Source organism: Ambystoma mexicanum, chromosome 2p (genome assembly GCF_040938575.1).
Source record: "Ambystoma mexicanum isolate Mex_15411 chromosome 2p, UKY_AmexF1_1, whole genome shotgun sequence".
In the NCBI taxonomy this organism is placed as follows: domain Eukaryota; kingdom Metazoa; phylum Chordata; class Amphibia; order Caudata; family Ambystomatidae; genus Ambystoma; species Ambystoma mexicanum.
In genome coordinates, this window is record NC_090923.1 from 665,152,675 (window position 1) to 665,167,428 (window position 14,754).

The 14,754-nt window shown below is 44.9% G+C and overlaps 1 protein-coding gene across 1 annotated transcript; it reads right to left on the minus strand.

The window, feature by feature from the left end:
- Positions 1 to 6,005: 6,005 nt before the first annotated feature.
- Positions 6,006 to 14,501, minus strand: LOC138567769 (interferon lambda-3-like). Its single transcript, XM_069646260.1, has 5 exons — positions 14,346 to 14,501; positions 9,566 to 9,643; positions 6,772 to 6,915; positions 6,359 to 6,439; positions 6,006 to 6,152 (listed from the first exon to the last, which is right to left on the minus strand). Exons 1-5 carry the CDS (start codon positions 14,499 to 14,501, stop codon positions 6,006 to 6,008), a joined length of 606 nt encoding a protein of 201 aa, XP_069502361.1.
- Between the last annotated feature and the right edge of the window lie 253 nt (positions 14,502 to 14,754).

Genomic DNA, 14,754 nt, shown 5'->3' on the forward strand with positions numbered 1-14,754 from the left:
TTGAACATGCACCCAGCTTGCCAGCAGGCCTATCTCCATCAAAGGAGATGAGGCAAGACACTACCTCCCCACACAATTAGCCCAGCATCTCTCATCACCCATGCCTTCTGCCATGAAGAATGTCTTTGAACTTGGCCTTGCAAAAGTATCCTTGTCTTCAGAATACATTGAAGTGAGAGCTCTCATTATCGTGTTCTGGGACTCCAAGTCCAAAATCTATTTTCATCCTTGGCTCACGTGACAGGAGACCACAATTTGGTCCATTTTGCAGGGTTAAATGCTTTAAATGAATTAAACTTGCCACTCTTGGTGTTCTTTCTTTGCACCTTAACAAGGGATGATTCATTCTTCACACGTTTACTCCTTCCCAGAATAGATAGCTGACCACAGCTGCTTCAGGCTTGACTCCAGGCCAGACAGCCTCGTCTTGCAGCTCCACGATTCTGGTTATTCTTGCTGCAAAACAATTTTCCATTCCCTCTTCATGGGTCCTGGCTTACTAAATTCAAGATACCCATGTCCAGTTTCTGTATACAATGGCAGCTTCGCCTGCATTATATTCACTACGTATTAGCCAGCTTCTAAGATGACACAGTCTACTTGTGTTTCAGCATCTGTAAAATTATTGAACGGTTGATTTTCTGAAGCACTTTTTGCACATGTAATCTCTTTTTTCGCATTTAAAAGTCCACTTGATTTTTTACTTCGTCATTAGTCTCTTCAGGGTGCATACCTCTTCTTCAGCCTGTATCTTGGGACTTTTTTATATACTCTTTTGTGACATCACTGCCTTCTTTTCTTTGCTCCTTCTCATATTCCTTCAGGGATTCCTCCCTCAAGTTGTCTTCCCTTTGGGGATACATTCGGTAGGGTTGTCTCAATGGATATCTTCTCTCAAACACACGCTGCAGTATTGGCACAACTGCTGGTGTCAAACACGGCACAATCACAGGTCACCAACATATGGGAGGTAGGGGGTCAGGATTTCCTGCAGAGGCATGCAACTGGGCCCATTGTGGTATTGTTATGTGGCTCCAATGGAGGAACCTGACCTGGGACTTGTTCCAGAGGATCGGCCAACCCCAATGACTGAGATCTTTGAGGTGGGTAAATACATGTGTAATACAGATGTCACTCCCGCTCTTCCTCCTTAGGGGTTCCCCACTGGCCTTGAAGGGGTGAGATGGCAGGCATTTGCCTTTAGGTTTTGGGATTTTCTGGATATTATTTGAGTTGATGGTGCTGGCCTTTCCATGGCATTGATTTATAAAAGTGCTCTAGCTATGGTCTAGAGGCTTACCCCCACACTCTAGGCAGAAGACATTTGACTTAGTGAGGCCTTACGCTTTTGACTGATGTATCTTTTTGCCATCGTTTTCTATGGTAAGGATGAATTTGCTTTGACAATGGCCAATAAATCTATTTCGAAAGTCATTACAGCACTGCCTTCCCTTAAAAGGTTCTCCCCATGGCCCTGAGAAGAGTCTAAGAATGGAACAACAGGGCATCACCTTAGCAAAATACCCAAAAGGTCCCACGACTGCTGAACGCCAGCAATGTGTATTGTCAACTGTCCCTGTCGAGTGCAGACGTTAGGACATGAAGAAATTAACTAAGATATTGGGTGAGCATCTCCCCACCTTGCCGTGTCACACTAATTTAAAGTGGTTGAGAACCACGGAAGGTGTCACACTAACTTAAAGAGGTTGAGAACCTCTGAAGGTGTCACACTAACTTAAAGAGGTTGAGAACCACTGAAGGTGTCACACTAACTTAAAGAGGTTGAGAACCTCTGAAGGTGTCACACTAACTTAAAGAGGTTGAGAACCACTGAAGGGGTGCCGGTTTACAATCACAGCTAACATGGAAAAAAAATCAAGGCAGCGGAATAAACAGATACCTGCATTAAAAGAAAGTATGAAAGTATCACACTTCTTCTTCAACCGTTGAATTTGTTCAGACGGATCCTCAGACGATAGATGTGCAACTCAATACCCTTGGTTACCATGGTTACAATGATTTGGGAGGACATTTTGGCTCCTCAGTCGTCTAGGTCTATCAGCCTAGCAGCAGATCTCTCCTATACGAGCCAGTCTGTTCCTGGTGTTGGCCAGGGCTCCTTTCACATTTTCCGCTATTGGATTCCACACTCCCTGGTAAAATCACGCGTAGATGGAGTGCGGAGCGCAGTTAACACCTCTGCTGTGCTTTCCTCCTCCATCTTTAGTGAGGACTTCATTTCATGCCTGCGGAGATTTTCATGCAGGCGTAAAAGAAATGGGCCCCTAGCAGATGCCATAGGAATCCGTTAGCAAACGCTGGATGCGGAGCAGTATTTACAGGTGGCGTGTACTTGTTGTGCAAAACGGAGAGCACAAGTAATGTGTACAGAAGATTTTGGCTGCTCTTGCATTCCACCGTACCGTTAAGTGCAATCATTGAAACTTTGGTGCTCCCCTGCATGCAATCTGCACTCAGTACAAATGACCCCAATACGGGGTCATTTTATAATGGTTGGCGAGGTAAATGAAGGAATATAAGCATGGAGTGATGCTCCTATGCCTTCCGTTACCACTACAGCTCATTGCCAGTTGCCCTCAAGGCACACTAGAAGCGGCTTGAAGCGGAGTTAACATCTCTGCGCTGCCTTCCTCCTCCATCTTCAAAAGTACACATTCTTTTACTCCTGGATGAGAGTTTTATCGAGGATTCCTATGGAATTTATATCCGTTTGTAACCTGCGAGGAATCCATTTGCAAATACCATCTGAAAAGCATATTTTGCAGGAAGCATTTATACTTTTAACAAAATGGAGAACAGAAGTGAAGGGTAAAGGCAATTGTGCACGGTTTCACCTTTCACTTACACACCTGCATGCATGGGACCCAACAGCACCTACGTGCTACTGTGGGCCGCCCCCCTGCAGGCAATGGACGCTCAACAGATAATGATGCTGTTTGTGTCTCAGAAACAGGGACCCAGGAGGAAATCACCCACACTTACACACAAGTCATGAATTATTCCTTTCTTTTAGTTTATTTGATTGTACAAATTATAAAAAATAGATTTCTGTCATGTCAATAACATCATAATTTTACAAAAGTAAAAAGACATTGCTTATGAAATTTTTTATAAAATGACCCTTATTAGTGTCTGTTAGAGCTGCCAAAAATACATGTGTCTCCCTCCTTTTGTATTTGTATGAAGCACTTTCACCAAAGCGCGGTACAGATATAAAGAAACCGTACAATGATAGTGCAACATGAAGAAACATAATCAATAATGGAATTATGTAGGACAGGGAGGATAAATAATAATCCTTATAACGAGTATGAAATATGGAAAGGATATGAGAAGGCCGGATAGAGGGAGGCAGAGAGTTCCAATATTGGGGGCCCATAGAGAACAGACTGAAAGTGGGATGGAGCACATGGGGTTTTGGAGCGACGAGGAGAAACTGATTTTGACAGCAGAAAGTGCAAGGAGGAATATAAAGAGAGGTAAGAGATGGCAAGTAAAAAGATCCAAGTAACTAGCGCCTAGATTCCTGAGGGTTCAGGGCGCTTCTACAAATGCAAAAAATTAATAAAGAGCATGAACACATTTAACAACAATACAAAGAAAATGATAGAGAAGGTGGGGACTCAAAAGGTATCGAAAGAAGAGAAGAGGGAATGGAGGTCGCTGAAAAGAATGAGAATAGCTGAAGAAAAGATGTCCCCTAGCAGGTCAAGCTGGTAAGCAGTAAGGCCAACCAGAAGGGCCAAAGAACAATCCAGTCTGGAGAGAACATGGGAACTAATAAGACATTTAGTAGCTTGAAAGGAGAGAAAAGGGAGAATGAAATAGTTGAAAGAGTCCGTAGTGGGTAGTGTTGGAGATTTGAGAGGAAAAGGAAAGAGAAGAATCAAAATAACCTTGCGATTATGGGTGGAAGGAGCTAGAGAAAGCAGAGATGGAGGGACTGCCAGATCAGAGGCGTGCAAAGGCAGAGGAAGAGTTGTAGCAGGAAAAAAAGAGAAGCTGCGTTTTGGAGGTGCTAAGATGTAGAAAGTGGGGGCGCTTCCAGGAACGGACAGCAAGAAGACAAGCAGCAACAGTAGAATGAAGAACATCCGTGAAGGTAGGAAAAGAGACCCAGATTTGGGAGGCATCAGCGTAGCAATGACAGGAGATTCCATATGAGGTCATAATAATGGAAAAGTATTGAGTGTAAAATGAGGAGAGCAAGAACAGACCCCTGGGGGCGCCATAATGTCGAAGAAAAGTAGCAGAGCACTTGCCATCGTTCAGATAGGTCAAAATAAAACCACTGTGAGACTGTACCAGAGAAGCCGAGAGAGGAAAGGGTAGTGAGAAGAGTAGAGTGACCTACATTATGGAATGCTGTGGAAAGGTGCAGGAGAATAACAACTTGAGGGAATTGGTTTGCAATGGGCAGCAAGCAAAGAATTAGCAACACTAAGGAGTGCAGTTTCTGTGGAATGGGAGGGTGGGATCCAGATTGAAAAGGGAATGAAAGAGAACGGTAGTCACGATAGGTACCTACTTGCGGGTACACACCCCGGTCTATTATTTTTAGGGAGCAGGACGGGATGCGGGGGTCAGGAGAGGGGAGAATAGCATTAGGCTTAATGTCAGATTAGAAAACAGACCTAGGGAGCAGGCGGAGGGGGAACCTGAGATGTAAAAGTGAGGCGTAATGCCTTTACACCTCCGTTTCCCGCTCTTCCAGCAATTTTGAGCAGTCACAAGGTGGATGAAGGCCCTGGTAGAGAGAAGATTTCCACCATGCTGGCCTCTGTCTCCTTGTCAGTGCTTTTCGTTTTTTGTCTGCATGACATTTTCTTGCTGCTGTATAAAAAATGTATTCCTATAGAATCTTCCTCATTTTTGCATCTGTTTAAGACTAGACGGATTCCATAGGAATCCATTAGTAAAGCATAATTTGTAGGCAGTGTTTACTTTGTCACTAGATGGAGAGGAAAGGGAAAGAGGAAAAGCCTCGCTTAAACCATTCCTTTTCCCCTTAGATTGGGGATGTTTAAAATTGCATGCAGTGGGCCCAACAACACATAAGCAGAACAATTGCCCACCCATGCCAGCAATTCAGATTCAGTAGAAAATGACAATGCTTGTATATCGAAACAGGGAAGGAGAGGGCTGTCACACATAGTCACATGCAACGCATAACATACTAGAATTAGTTTCTTTTAGTTTATTTGATTGTAGAATTTATAAAAATAGACTTCTGTCATGTCAATAAGATAACTATACAAAAGCAAAAATACATCACTTATTTAAGTTAATCTTTAAAAAACAAATCAATAAATAAGACATGGTATCCATCGCAGGTGAACCTTTAAATAACAGTGTCTGCTTAAAAATCTAAAACCATTTTCAATAAATAATATAATAAATAAATATTTTTCTTGAGAAATATGCACTGTAATACAACGCAATGCTCTTGAGGCAGGCCCTCAAAAGTGATAATGCTCAAGCTCTGGGTCGACTTGTGTCAACACAACATAACACCGCCGCAGGTTCCCTAATGTGAGGTTTGGGTCACAAACAGATTGAAGAGCAGAAAGAAAGCTCCCGTGTCTTCTTAGCTGACCTGAGGGGTTAGACTGTATAGCTTTCTAACTAACTATAGCTTACACCACCAGCAATACAACTCCTACACTTTAGACGTCTTTCTGGGCTAAGCGGCATAGAGTCATTTGTGACCTCACTGTCCACTTATGCAGGTAGCAATATTATTCGATCTGCTAGAAATAGTCATTGCTTTCCTCATCGAATGATCAGTTCCCAATATATTCTGTTTCTGGAAGTCGTAGATCGCAGAAGTCCTCTCGGACTGGGGATTATTCTGGGCTGAGGTTTAGAGTCACAGATAATTTTCGAGGTGTTTGTTTTCAATTTAGCCGGTGATTGGACGTGTTGGTTCCCACATCCAGGAGGGATGCAGCAGAATCCCCCTCCTTCAGTCGGTATTCTTGCTTCTAATTGGCTGTAGTGACCTGTGGGGGCAGGGATAGACGCGGCGCCAGTTTGTCGCACTGCTCCATGTACGCGGTACATTTCAGGTCCTCATTTAACATCTGGAAGAGATTGAGGGTGACCCTCATCTCAAGACACTCCTGGGTTTCCTAGAGAGTGAAGAAAGAGGCAGGTTACACACTTCAATGAGTATCCTTCAATGTCTGCAAGATGCTACTCATCCTCTTTCTCAGTACTCCCTCAGCAGCACTCTTAGCCCTTGATTCAATGGACTCGCCATTTGGTCCCCTCTGATGATTTCTCTCATTCTTTTCCCCTTGGTTGCCTAGGTGACAGAAGATTGCCCCAATCTTACCATCTCTTTATCCTTGTTGAATTCCTTCAGCCAGGTGTCCAGGCGTGTAGGTTTCTGGCTCTTGTGGGCTATAGTACGGGGCTGAAAGACAAGGCAAGATAGAAAGCTGATCATGTATATTCCTGTGGCAATTTTATGACAATGTCATGTCACTTATATCTGTTTCAGGGCAACCAGACATCCTGATGGTTCTTATTGATGGGATGTTAGCTACGCATCATGCAATTTACCAATGCAAAAGTAGACATGCCCAGTGGTGGTGAGGGCTGGGGATACTGATTGGTGCTGGTCGTATTTAAAAAGGTTCTGAATGCCCAAGGACCTCAGGATTTGCACTTAAAACAGTCAGCATCTAAGCCCTGGTACAGGTTACAATTTACAAAGTTTGCCGTTCATCTTTGTTCAGTACTTACACAGTGTCTCAGGTCTTCTCTGATGGTGATCAGCATATGCAGTGGTTTGGACACATACTCTAACAGCTCAGGGTTGCTGAAGTTCTTCAAGACGTGGACAGCCAGTGACAGCTTCTGTTCAACATAGAGGATTCTTTCGTGGACCTTAGAGAAGAAGAAACAGGGTCGTGAGAACTATGAATCTCTATACAAGCTAGTGGGATCCTTCGTTCTCAAGCCTCAGCACTGTACCCTACATTCCTTGCAGGGGTTTTGAAAAGATGTTATTACCAAAATGTGATGAGAGAGAAGTTATGAATTAATCTCAACCACTGGCATTGCTCTTGGCAACCTTCCACCTCATCATTTCTTAGCCCGTCTGCGACATTTCAGAAGGGGACCAGCCATTTCCAAATGAAACTTGTTTTTGCCAACAGTGGGACCAGTCCAGCCTGAACTGCTAGGCCATGTACCCTCTGCATAGAAACACAAGCAACTACCGGCATGTTTCGCCCATGTTGGGCCTCATCAGTGACGTTGGTACTCTTTGCTGCAGCGAGCTACAAACGAGCCACATCAGGTCATGCCCTCTCTCACAGAGAGACAAACTATCACCAAATAATGGGATGGGTCGAATGTTATGAATTACTGCAAGTAACCTTCTACATTGCTCCAAGTAACCTTCTACACCATTTTCTTATCCCTTATGCACCATAGCAGAAAGAGGCCTGCCATATTCAGATCTGTCTTGGTACTGCCACCAATATGAGCAGTCCACCCCGAACTGCTACGTGATGTACCCCTTGCACAGAATGACGAGCAACCCCAGGCATGTTTAGGCCTTGTTGGGCCTCATAAGTGAGGTACAGCTTGTTTCCTTATGGCACAGAGAGCTGGGGCCACGTCTGGGTGTAACCTCTCTCAATTAGTGAGACAAACTATTACCAAAAAATGGGATGAGTGGGAAGATGTGAATTGATCTTAATCACTGGCATTGCTCTGAGCAATCTTACACACCATATTGTTGCCTGTCTGTGCCATTGCAGAAGGGTACCAGCCATATGCAAATCAGTCTTGGTCCTTCTACCAGGAAAATATGTTGGCAGTGACTGCATTCGTTTTTTGATTCAACATGATAAGAAGACCTACATGTGAAGTTTTAATGCTGCAGTTCTGACATATACAACTACATTTTGTCCTGAGATTGTAAATCACTGTGTTAGACCTGTCCAGAGTCTATCTAAAATAACAGGTATGTTTTGGATAAAAGCTTCTTTAAGGAGATTTCATGATCTTTGACTGCCATGACTTCATGTTAAACTGAAGGCCTGTTACAAAAGTAGCTTGAACGTCAGTATATCAATCACTTTCAAACCCTCCAGAAAACACCAATGTGTACAGTAAAGTCAGAACCTAATGAGTGAAAGGAAGGTACTTTCCCAAAGAAATCGCTTTAAGAGCCCAGTGATAAATGGTTACTGTTTTGATAATTGTTAAATTAAGCTTCCTGGCAACAGCTGCAGAGGTTTAGACTCCTAATTAAGACTATCCATTGTTCTCTGCACTAGTGGACACAAAGACTTCTTGACACTTGTATTTGCAAGTGTTCAGGGGAACCTTGCCTTCGATACAACAGAGGTGTTCATATATGTGGTGGAAAGGCCAGTAAAGGCAGAATTAAGGTAACAGCATAAATGTGGCAGGGACTCCTCCTTTGAGAAATTCCCCCATATTAAGTAATGTTTCCTGTCCGAAAAGTATGGATGGGATTGGATATTTGGCTGTTTGAATCTCTTCCCCCTCATTTGCCCAATAAGCACTATACATAAGGGTGAGTGTTCATTGGAAATTGTGAAACCCCCAAACTTAGAGGGGCTACTTGCCTCTGCATCGCTAGAGGTAGATCCGCCTTCCACTCTTGGAATCAGCAGCACTCTATTTGAGGATTCAGGAACAGGATTCTGCTCATGGCCTTCCTTCCAAGATCAGAAGCCACTACTTGTCCATTCACTGAAGCATTGTCCAGTCCATCTCACCACTGGATGCTGCCTTCACTAGATGATCCCTTCAGATTATGTGATGTATGTGTAACTGTGCTAGACCACCGACATCTAAATATAACTGCTTCATATGGCATTCTGGAGTATCCCTGTAGGAATCGCTAGCCTGCACATGTCCCCTTTGTACCATACGTGTCCGGTGAATTCATCTGTACACGTTGTATGGAATGAGTTGTCGCATTGCGATGCCTTCAGAGGATTCTATTTGTTCTGCTTTCAGGTGATGTTCTGACCCTGGCTGTGGCTTAAAGCATTGCCCTGCCAGGCCTAGCTTTATTAGCTTTTAGGAATGCCCTATTACCTGGACACAGTAAAGCAGGAGAAGATGTATTGCCACATAGCACCTGTGCCCGCAAAGGGTACCTGAGGCTCCACCTGTGCATCATCTGCGTAATGGATGAATTGCATTACACCCATTTCACCTGAATCATATTGCTGAGCTTTGAGAAGTGTTTGTGTCTTAATGCACATCTTATAAAGAAACAAGCTGCCTTCTATATCTGTTCTGTAAACCATTTTTGGAACCCCCTGCTTGATTTTAGATTAAATGTTGCATACACAGAAAGACTTACCTGCAACCATCCTTCTCCAGTCACATAGGGGTGGGGTGCCTCCATGTGATTGGTGCACAAATGTACAGTTTAGTATACAATTAGTTGAGTTGAGCTGGACCCATGCGCCGCAGAGCACTGCATGAAAGTGAGGTTGCCTGGAAGCCCCAAGCCTTGGTTTCATATTCGTGTTGATTCACTTACCGTGAATTGGTGCACGGATGGCCTCTGCTGCAGGTGCTTTGTAGGGCATTTCTGAATGTTTGGCAGCATTCTCTCTTCCTGGAACAAAACACAGAGATGTCAGAAGGAGACCTTTGCTGCAGCTTGGACAAAACACCAGACTAACTGAAAGAGCTGGGATGCTGGAAGCTGCCCCACTAACTGCGCTCACTGGGACTCCATGCAATACCGGTCCGATGACCTCCAGGCTTATAGAGCGTGTTCGCCAAAGGGATCTCTCTGGGCTTTCAGTAGCTAGAATGGAGTTTGCGATGATGGGTGGATGTCAGAAAATTGAAGACATGAGTGAGAGCTGTTTCAGTAGAATAATGGCTGCATACACTGTACTGGAGAGGGCCACAGAGGCGGTTAGCATTACGGTAAGTAGAGAGATCCTTTTAAAGGCAAGACCTTTAAGGAGTTTAGAGTTGTGGGGAAGGCGTGATGCTGGTCCATAGTTAGCAGGATCCTTGGTGTTGGCTGAAGGCTTTCTTAGGATGGGTTGGACAGCAGCAGCCCTAAAGCAGGATGTAAAGGGTCCATCATTAACAGAGGAATTAAAGTGTTGAGATAGGAGTGGGCGTGGGTGCTACTTCCTTGACTGTCTACGGGGAAAATAGATTAACAAGAATGGGTTTCTGTCCTGAGCTGAGTGGGAGAATTTGGAGAGGGGAAGCACTGGTAGAAAGTGGTGTGGGAAGGGGAGGGGGAGAAGGAAAGAGGGATAGGGGGAGAGGAGACTGATGAGAGTTTCCTGGATTTTAGAGATCTTGCAGTAGAAGTATTGGGCAAAGTCATTAGCAGAATGTGTAGAGGAGATAGCACGATGACGTGGAGGAGCTAGCTTAGCCTGGAGTGTGGCCCAGAGGGGCGAAGATGACCAGGTTGAAGTGGAAAAGGCCTGTTGAATGGAGGAGGCCTGAGGAGCCAGAGGAAGGAGCAAGGACCTCACTTTGGCTATATTAGAGAGGAAGGAAGTTAGGCTTGAATTTATGTTTAGAGATGGAGTACATGAAAGGGGGAGTAACTGGAGAACGAACGGTTTTGCCGAAGTGGGGAATAGAGTGGTCAGATGGGTAGGGGTCGAGAGTGCGTCAAAATGATGAAAGGGAAGATGAGAGGAAGACAAGATCAAGAGAGTGTCATAGGGAGTGGGTGGATATGCTGTGGCGGGACTGTGAGGAGGGGGTAGAGTAAAGGCTGGTGAGTGGATGAGATTTTGGAGAGGGTGAAGGCACCCATACCCATAAGAGGATTTGGGATTGAGGGGGGCTGGCAGCCCATTGGTTTGGAGGGTAATGGGAGGAGTGGGTGGGAGGAGTTGGATCACCATGAACGCAAAGAAGAGTGATATGAAAGGAAGGGGGCAGAGGCCTTTGCCTTATTTATCATAAGGCCAGCCCTGCCACCTGCTTTAGAGGGGCGGGAGGAGTGACGGGATGTGACAGAGTCAGTGTGTAGGGCAGTAGGGGTGTTGGTGCCTTGGTGTTGATCCATGGTTCAGTAATGTTCATGGCCTTGAGTGGGTAGTTGTACGGCTAGCAGTGATACATAAGAATGTAGGATTTTTCCAACTAGATTGGGTATTCCAAAAGCTGAATGTGGGAGTAATGGGAGAGAGCAGTGAAAAGATAGTTAATTTTCGGAGGCAGGGTGAGATAGATGAAGTTAGAGTCTGAACGTCGGCCTAGGATTATTCTAAAGGACGGCAAAGGGTAGGGCCATGATGAGAAGGGAGGGAGTGGGGTGGATGAGATGAGAGGGATGATGAAGTGGTAGAGGGCCTGCATGGAGTGAGACGAGGGAGAGAGGGTGAGTATAAGCAGCAGGTGGCGTGAGGGTGCATTGTAATAGGAGGATGAGGATGAGATTCCTAATGGAGTGTGAGGAAGGTCCATCAGTTAGGCAGCGAAACGTAAGACATTAGGTAGTACAGGACAATAAGTGACGAAATGCAGTAGACATAGCAGTGCAGTGTCAATGCTGACCAAATACAGTAGAGTACAGGGTCACTAGCCGGCACCTACAATAGGTTTCTACAGTGGACTAAGCAGTACATGGCCACTGGTGACCATATGCAGTAGAATATGCAGTACGGTGCATTAGATCAGGCAGTAGAGGGATACAAAATACCAGATGCATTAGATTGAGAAATTGCTGGGCAACTAGCAACCAAATGCAGTACATTAGGTACTATAATCCACTAGGGACAAAATGCAGTAGATTAGGCAGTGAAATCCACTAGGGACAAAATGCAGTAGATTGAGCAGTGCAATCTGCTAGGGACTAAATGCAGTACATTAGGCAGTGAAATCTACGAATCACTAGTTGCAGTAGATTAGGCACTGCAATACAATACACACTAAATGCAGTAGATTAGGCAGTGTAATCCACTTGGCACTGAATGTAGTAGATGAGGCAATGAAATCACACTAGGCAGTACCTGCAGTAGATTTGGCAATTCAATCCAATTGGGACTAAATGAAGTAGATAAGGCAGTGCAATCCACTAGGCAGTAACTGCAGTAGATTCGGCAGTGAAATCCACTAGGCACTAAGGGTCTCATTATGAGTTGGGTGGTATTCTGGCTGTATATCTGCTGGAATACTACCCAATGGATTTACTGCCGAATTACAAGTGATAGTGGCGGTATAAATCTCTATTTTTATGAGTCCATAGGAGTCTATGGGGCTATTTTAATTATGAATTACCGCCATGGTAATTCTGCCAGTTTTGCTGATTTTACCAATTTTTCAGCAGCAAGTAGGAGGATTAACCTCCAGTAAATCCTCCACTCCAGGGCGATACTCGTAGTATGGCGGAGCGGGAACATTGGCAGTAAGTCCTTTACTGCCAATTGTTTCCAGCTCTGCCATACTGAATACAGTAGATCAGGCAAATCAATCCAATTGGAACTATATGCAGTAGATCAGGCAGTGCAATCCACTAGGGCCTCATTATGAGTTTGGTGGTATCTGGGTGGTAAATCCACCCAGGTACCACCAAACTGAATTACCGTTAATGTACTTGGTCCAGGGGTATTAGTGCTGGATTACAACTGGCGGTGGCGGTGTAAATCCCAATGTCTTTTTAGTCCAAGTGACTCAATGGGGCTTTTTTGGCAGAATTACTGCAGCTGTAATTCCGCCGTGGTAATTCCACTGATTTTCCGGCAGAGAGTTGGAGGATTGACCACCAGCATGATGCCAGAGGTAAATCTTCCACTCCAGGGCCATACTCGTAGTATGTTGGAGCGGGAACATTGGCAGTAATTCCGTTACCAGCAATTGGCTCCTGCTCCACCATACATGTAATGAGACCGTAAATGCAGTAGATTAGGCAGTGCAAACCACTTGACACTGAATGCATTAGATGAGGCAGTGCAATCCACTAGCCACTAAATGCGGCAGATTAGGCAGTGAAATCCAATGAACACTAAGGGCCCGATTCATGGAATTTCTTGCACGGTTCAAAGTGAGTTTGCACATGCCGAAAAGTGACTTTGCACTGCCGACACAATCCCGGATTCATGGAACTGTGCACAGTGTATTTCTGTAGTGCAAAGTCAGTGCAAAGTAATTTTTGCAGTACAAGATCTGAGGTTGATAAATGAGTACCAACACTGGTTGGGTGATATTGTATGTATATTTGTTCTATAAAAAGGACGTAAGTGCTATATAATAACACATCGTTGTCATTTATCCTTGGACGTCCACTTGCATTCACAGTAATATGGGCCTATACACACTGATATTAATGATACATATGGTGATCCATTCTCGTATGAAATGTATATCACATTACAGTGATATCATAACCATATTTTTCATAGTGTACTTAGGAACAATGCTATGTGATTGCACTTCCTGTTTTGTCAAGGGGTGAAAGGTCGGGTTCCATCGCTTCCTGGGATGTCAGTACGGGGTGGAGTCAAATTACATAACTTTCTGTTGTGTCATCAGAGGTCAAGGGTCACGTGACATCACTTCCGTTACCCATGGCATTTCAGTGAAATGACGTCCCTGCTAAGGGAGTTGGTATATGGCAGTAAAGACAAAGAAGTGCCCTAGGACCCCACAGACCCAATCACAGACAAACAGAAGATGCCCTCAGATTGAGAGCCCTTTGATGTGGACGCCAGGTGACGGGATGCCTGGTGATAGGGTTAAATAAATGGTATATGACTGCCAGCTCCCTATGGGCAGCACACCTGGCTTTATAATGGTGATCTCCAGTATAGGCCTGAAAGCTCCTGTGGGGGCAGCGACTCGCTGTATGGAGCGAGCACCGGACGTATCTGCTGCCACTGGAGTGCGGAGCTGGATTCGTTGCTGAATGCTGGACGTTTCTGGGTGGCTGCTTAGGGAGGAAGGCCAGTGTCACATGACCACTGCCAGCGATCTGGTGGTTTCCATAGTGATCAGTGATACAGGCACAGGCAGCGCGCTCCTTGACTAGGTGTCTGAATTGGTGAATCACAGTGATTGACTGCAGCTGGCAGTCTGGGAGCCCAACCTGCTTTTCCTCTGTCAGTCCCTTTGAGTACCTACATACACATCTCTGATACGTTGGATGGCCGTTAGACAGGATTTTATGAACATTGAATTGGCACACATTTATAATTTTTGAGCGGCAAGGAATTCCTTTGCTGTAAGAGGCATCAAGTGTGCAGAGATAGGAGTGTAGCGCATTATAGGGTCAACATCCCATCTAAGGAGCGAGTTCCTCAAGACCCCATGAAGGGACTGAATAATCCACTTACGTATTTGTCCCTTAATTCCTGCACGGCTCTGAGCTGGGACGGGAGGAGGGTCTTGTACTGCGAGATGCGGCACTTTGCATGAGGCCTCCTGGGGAAGGCCTCTGTGGTGAGAACGGTCAGGGCTGCCATGGCCAGGATCATTGCCTTCACATCCATGTCTGCACCCAGGGAAATAAGCACAGGAAATTGAGTTCAGTACTTCAGAAACAACTGTGTTATGGCATGTATCGTTTAATATGGACTTTATTAAGCGAATTTCAGTACAACACAATGTGAATGTAGTTTCTAATCCGGTTTCAAGTAACTTCAACTAGTAGATGTTGCTCCCTCTAGTCTATCTCTGCATGCACCTGTGTTCTGTGACAGCTCAGATATCTCTCCCAGAAGTAGAGCTCTTGCCTTGATGCAT

What these genes read in the sequence shown, in the direction of transcription:
- LOC138567769 (XM_069646260.1), bottom strand. Translation starts at nt 14,501, where the DNA reads ATGGATGTGAAGGCAATGATCCTGGCCATGGCAGCCCTGACCGTTCTC. An exon ending in AGGAATTAAGGGACAAATAC is followed by an intron (nt 9,644 to 14,345) that starts GTAAGTGGATTA and finishes GTTTTGTTCCAG; the next exon opens with GAAGAGAGAATGCTGCCAAA. An exon ending in TCAACAAGGATAAAGAGATG is followed by an intron (nt 6,153 to 6,358) that starts GTAAGATTGGGG and finishes TTCACTCTCTAG; the next exon opens with GAAACCCAGGAGTGTCTTGA.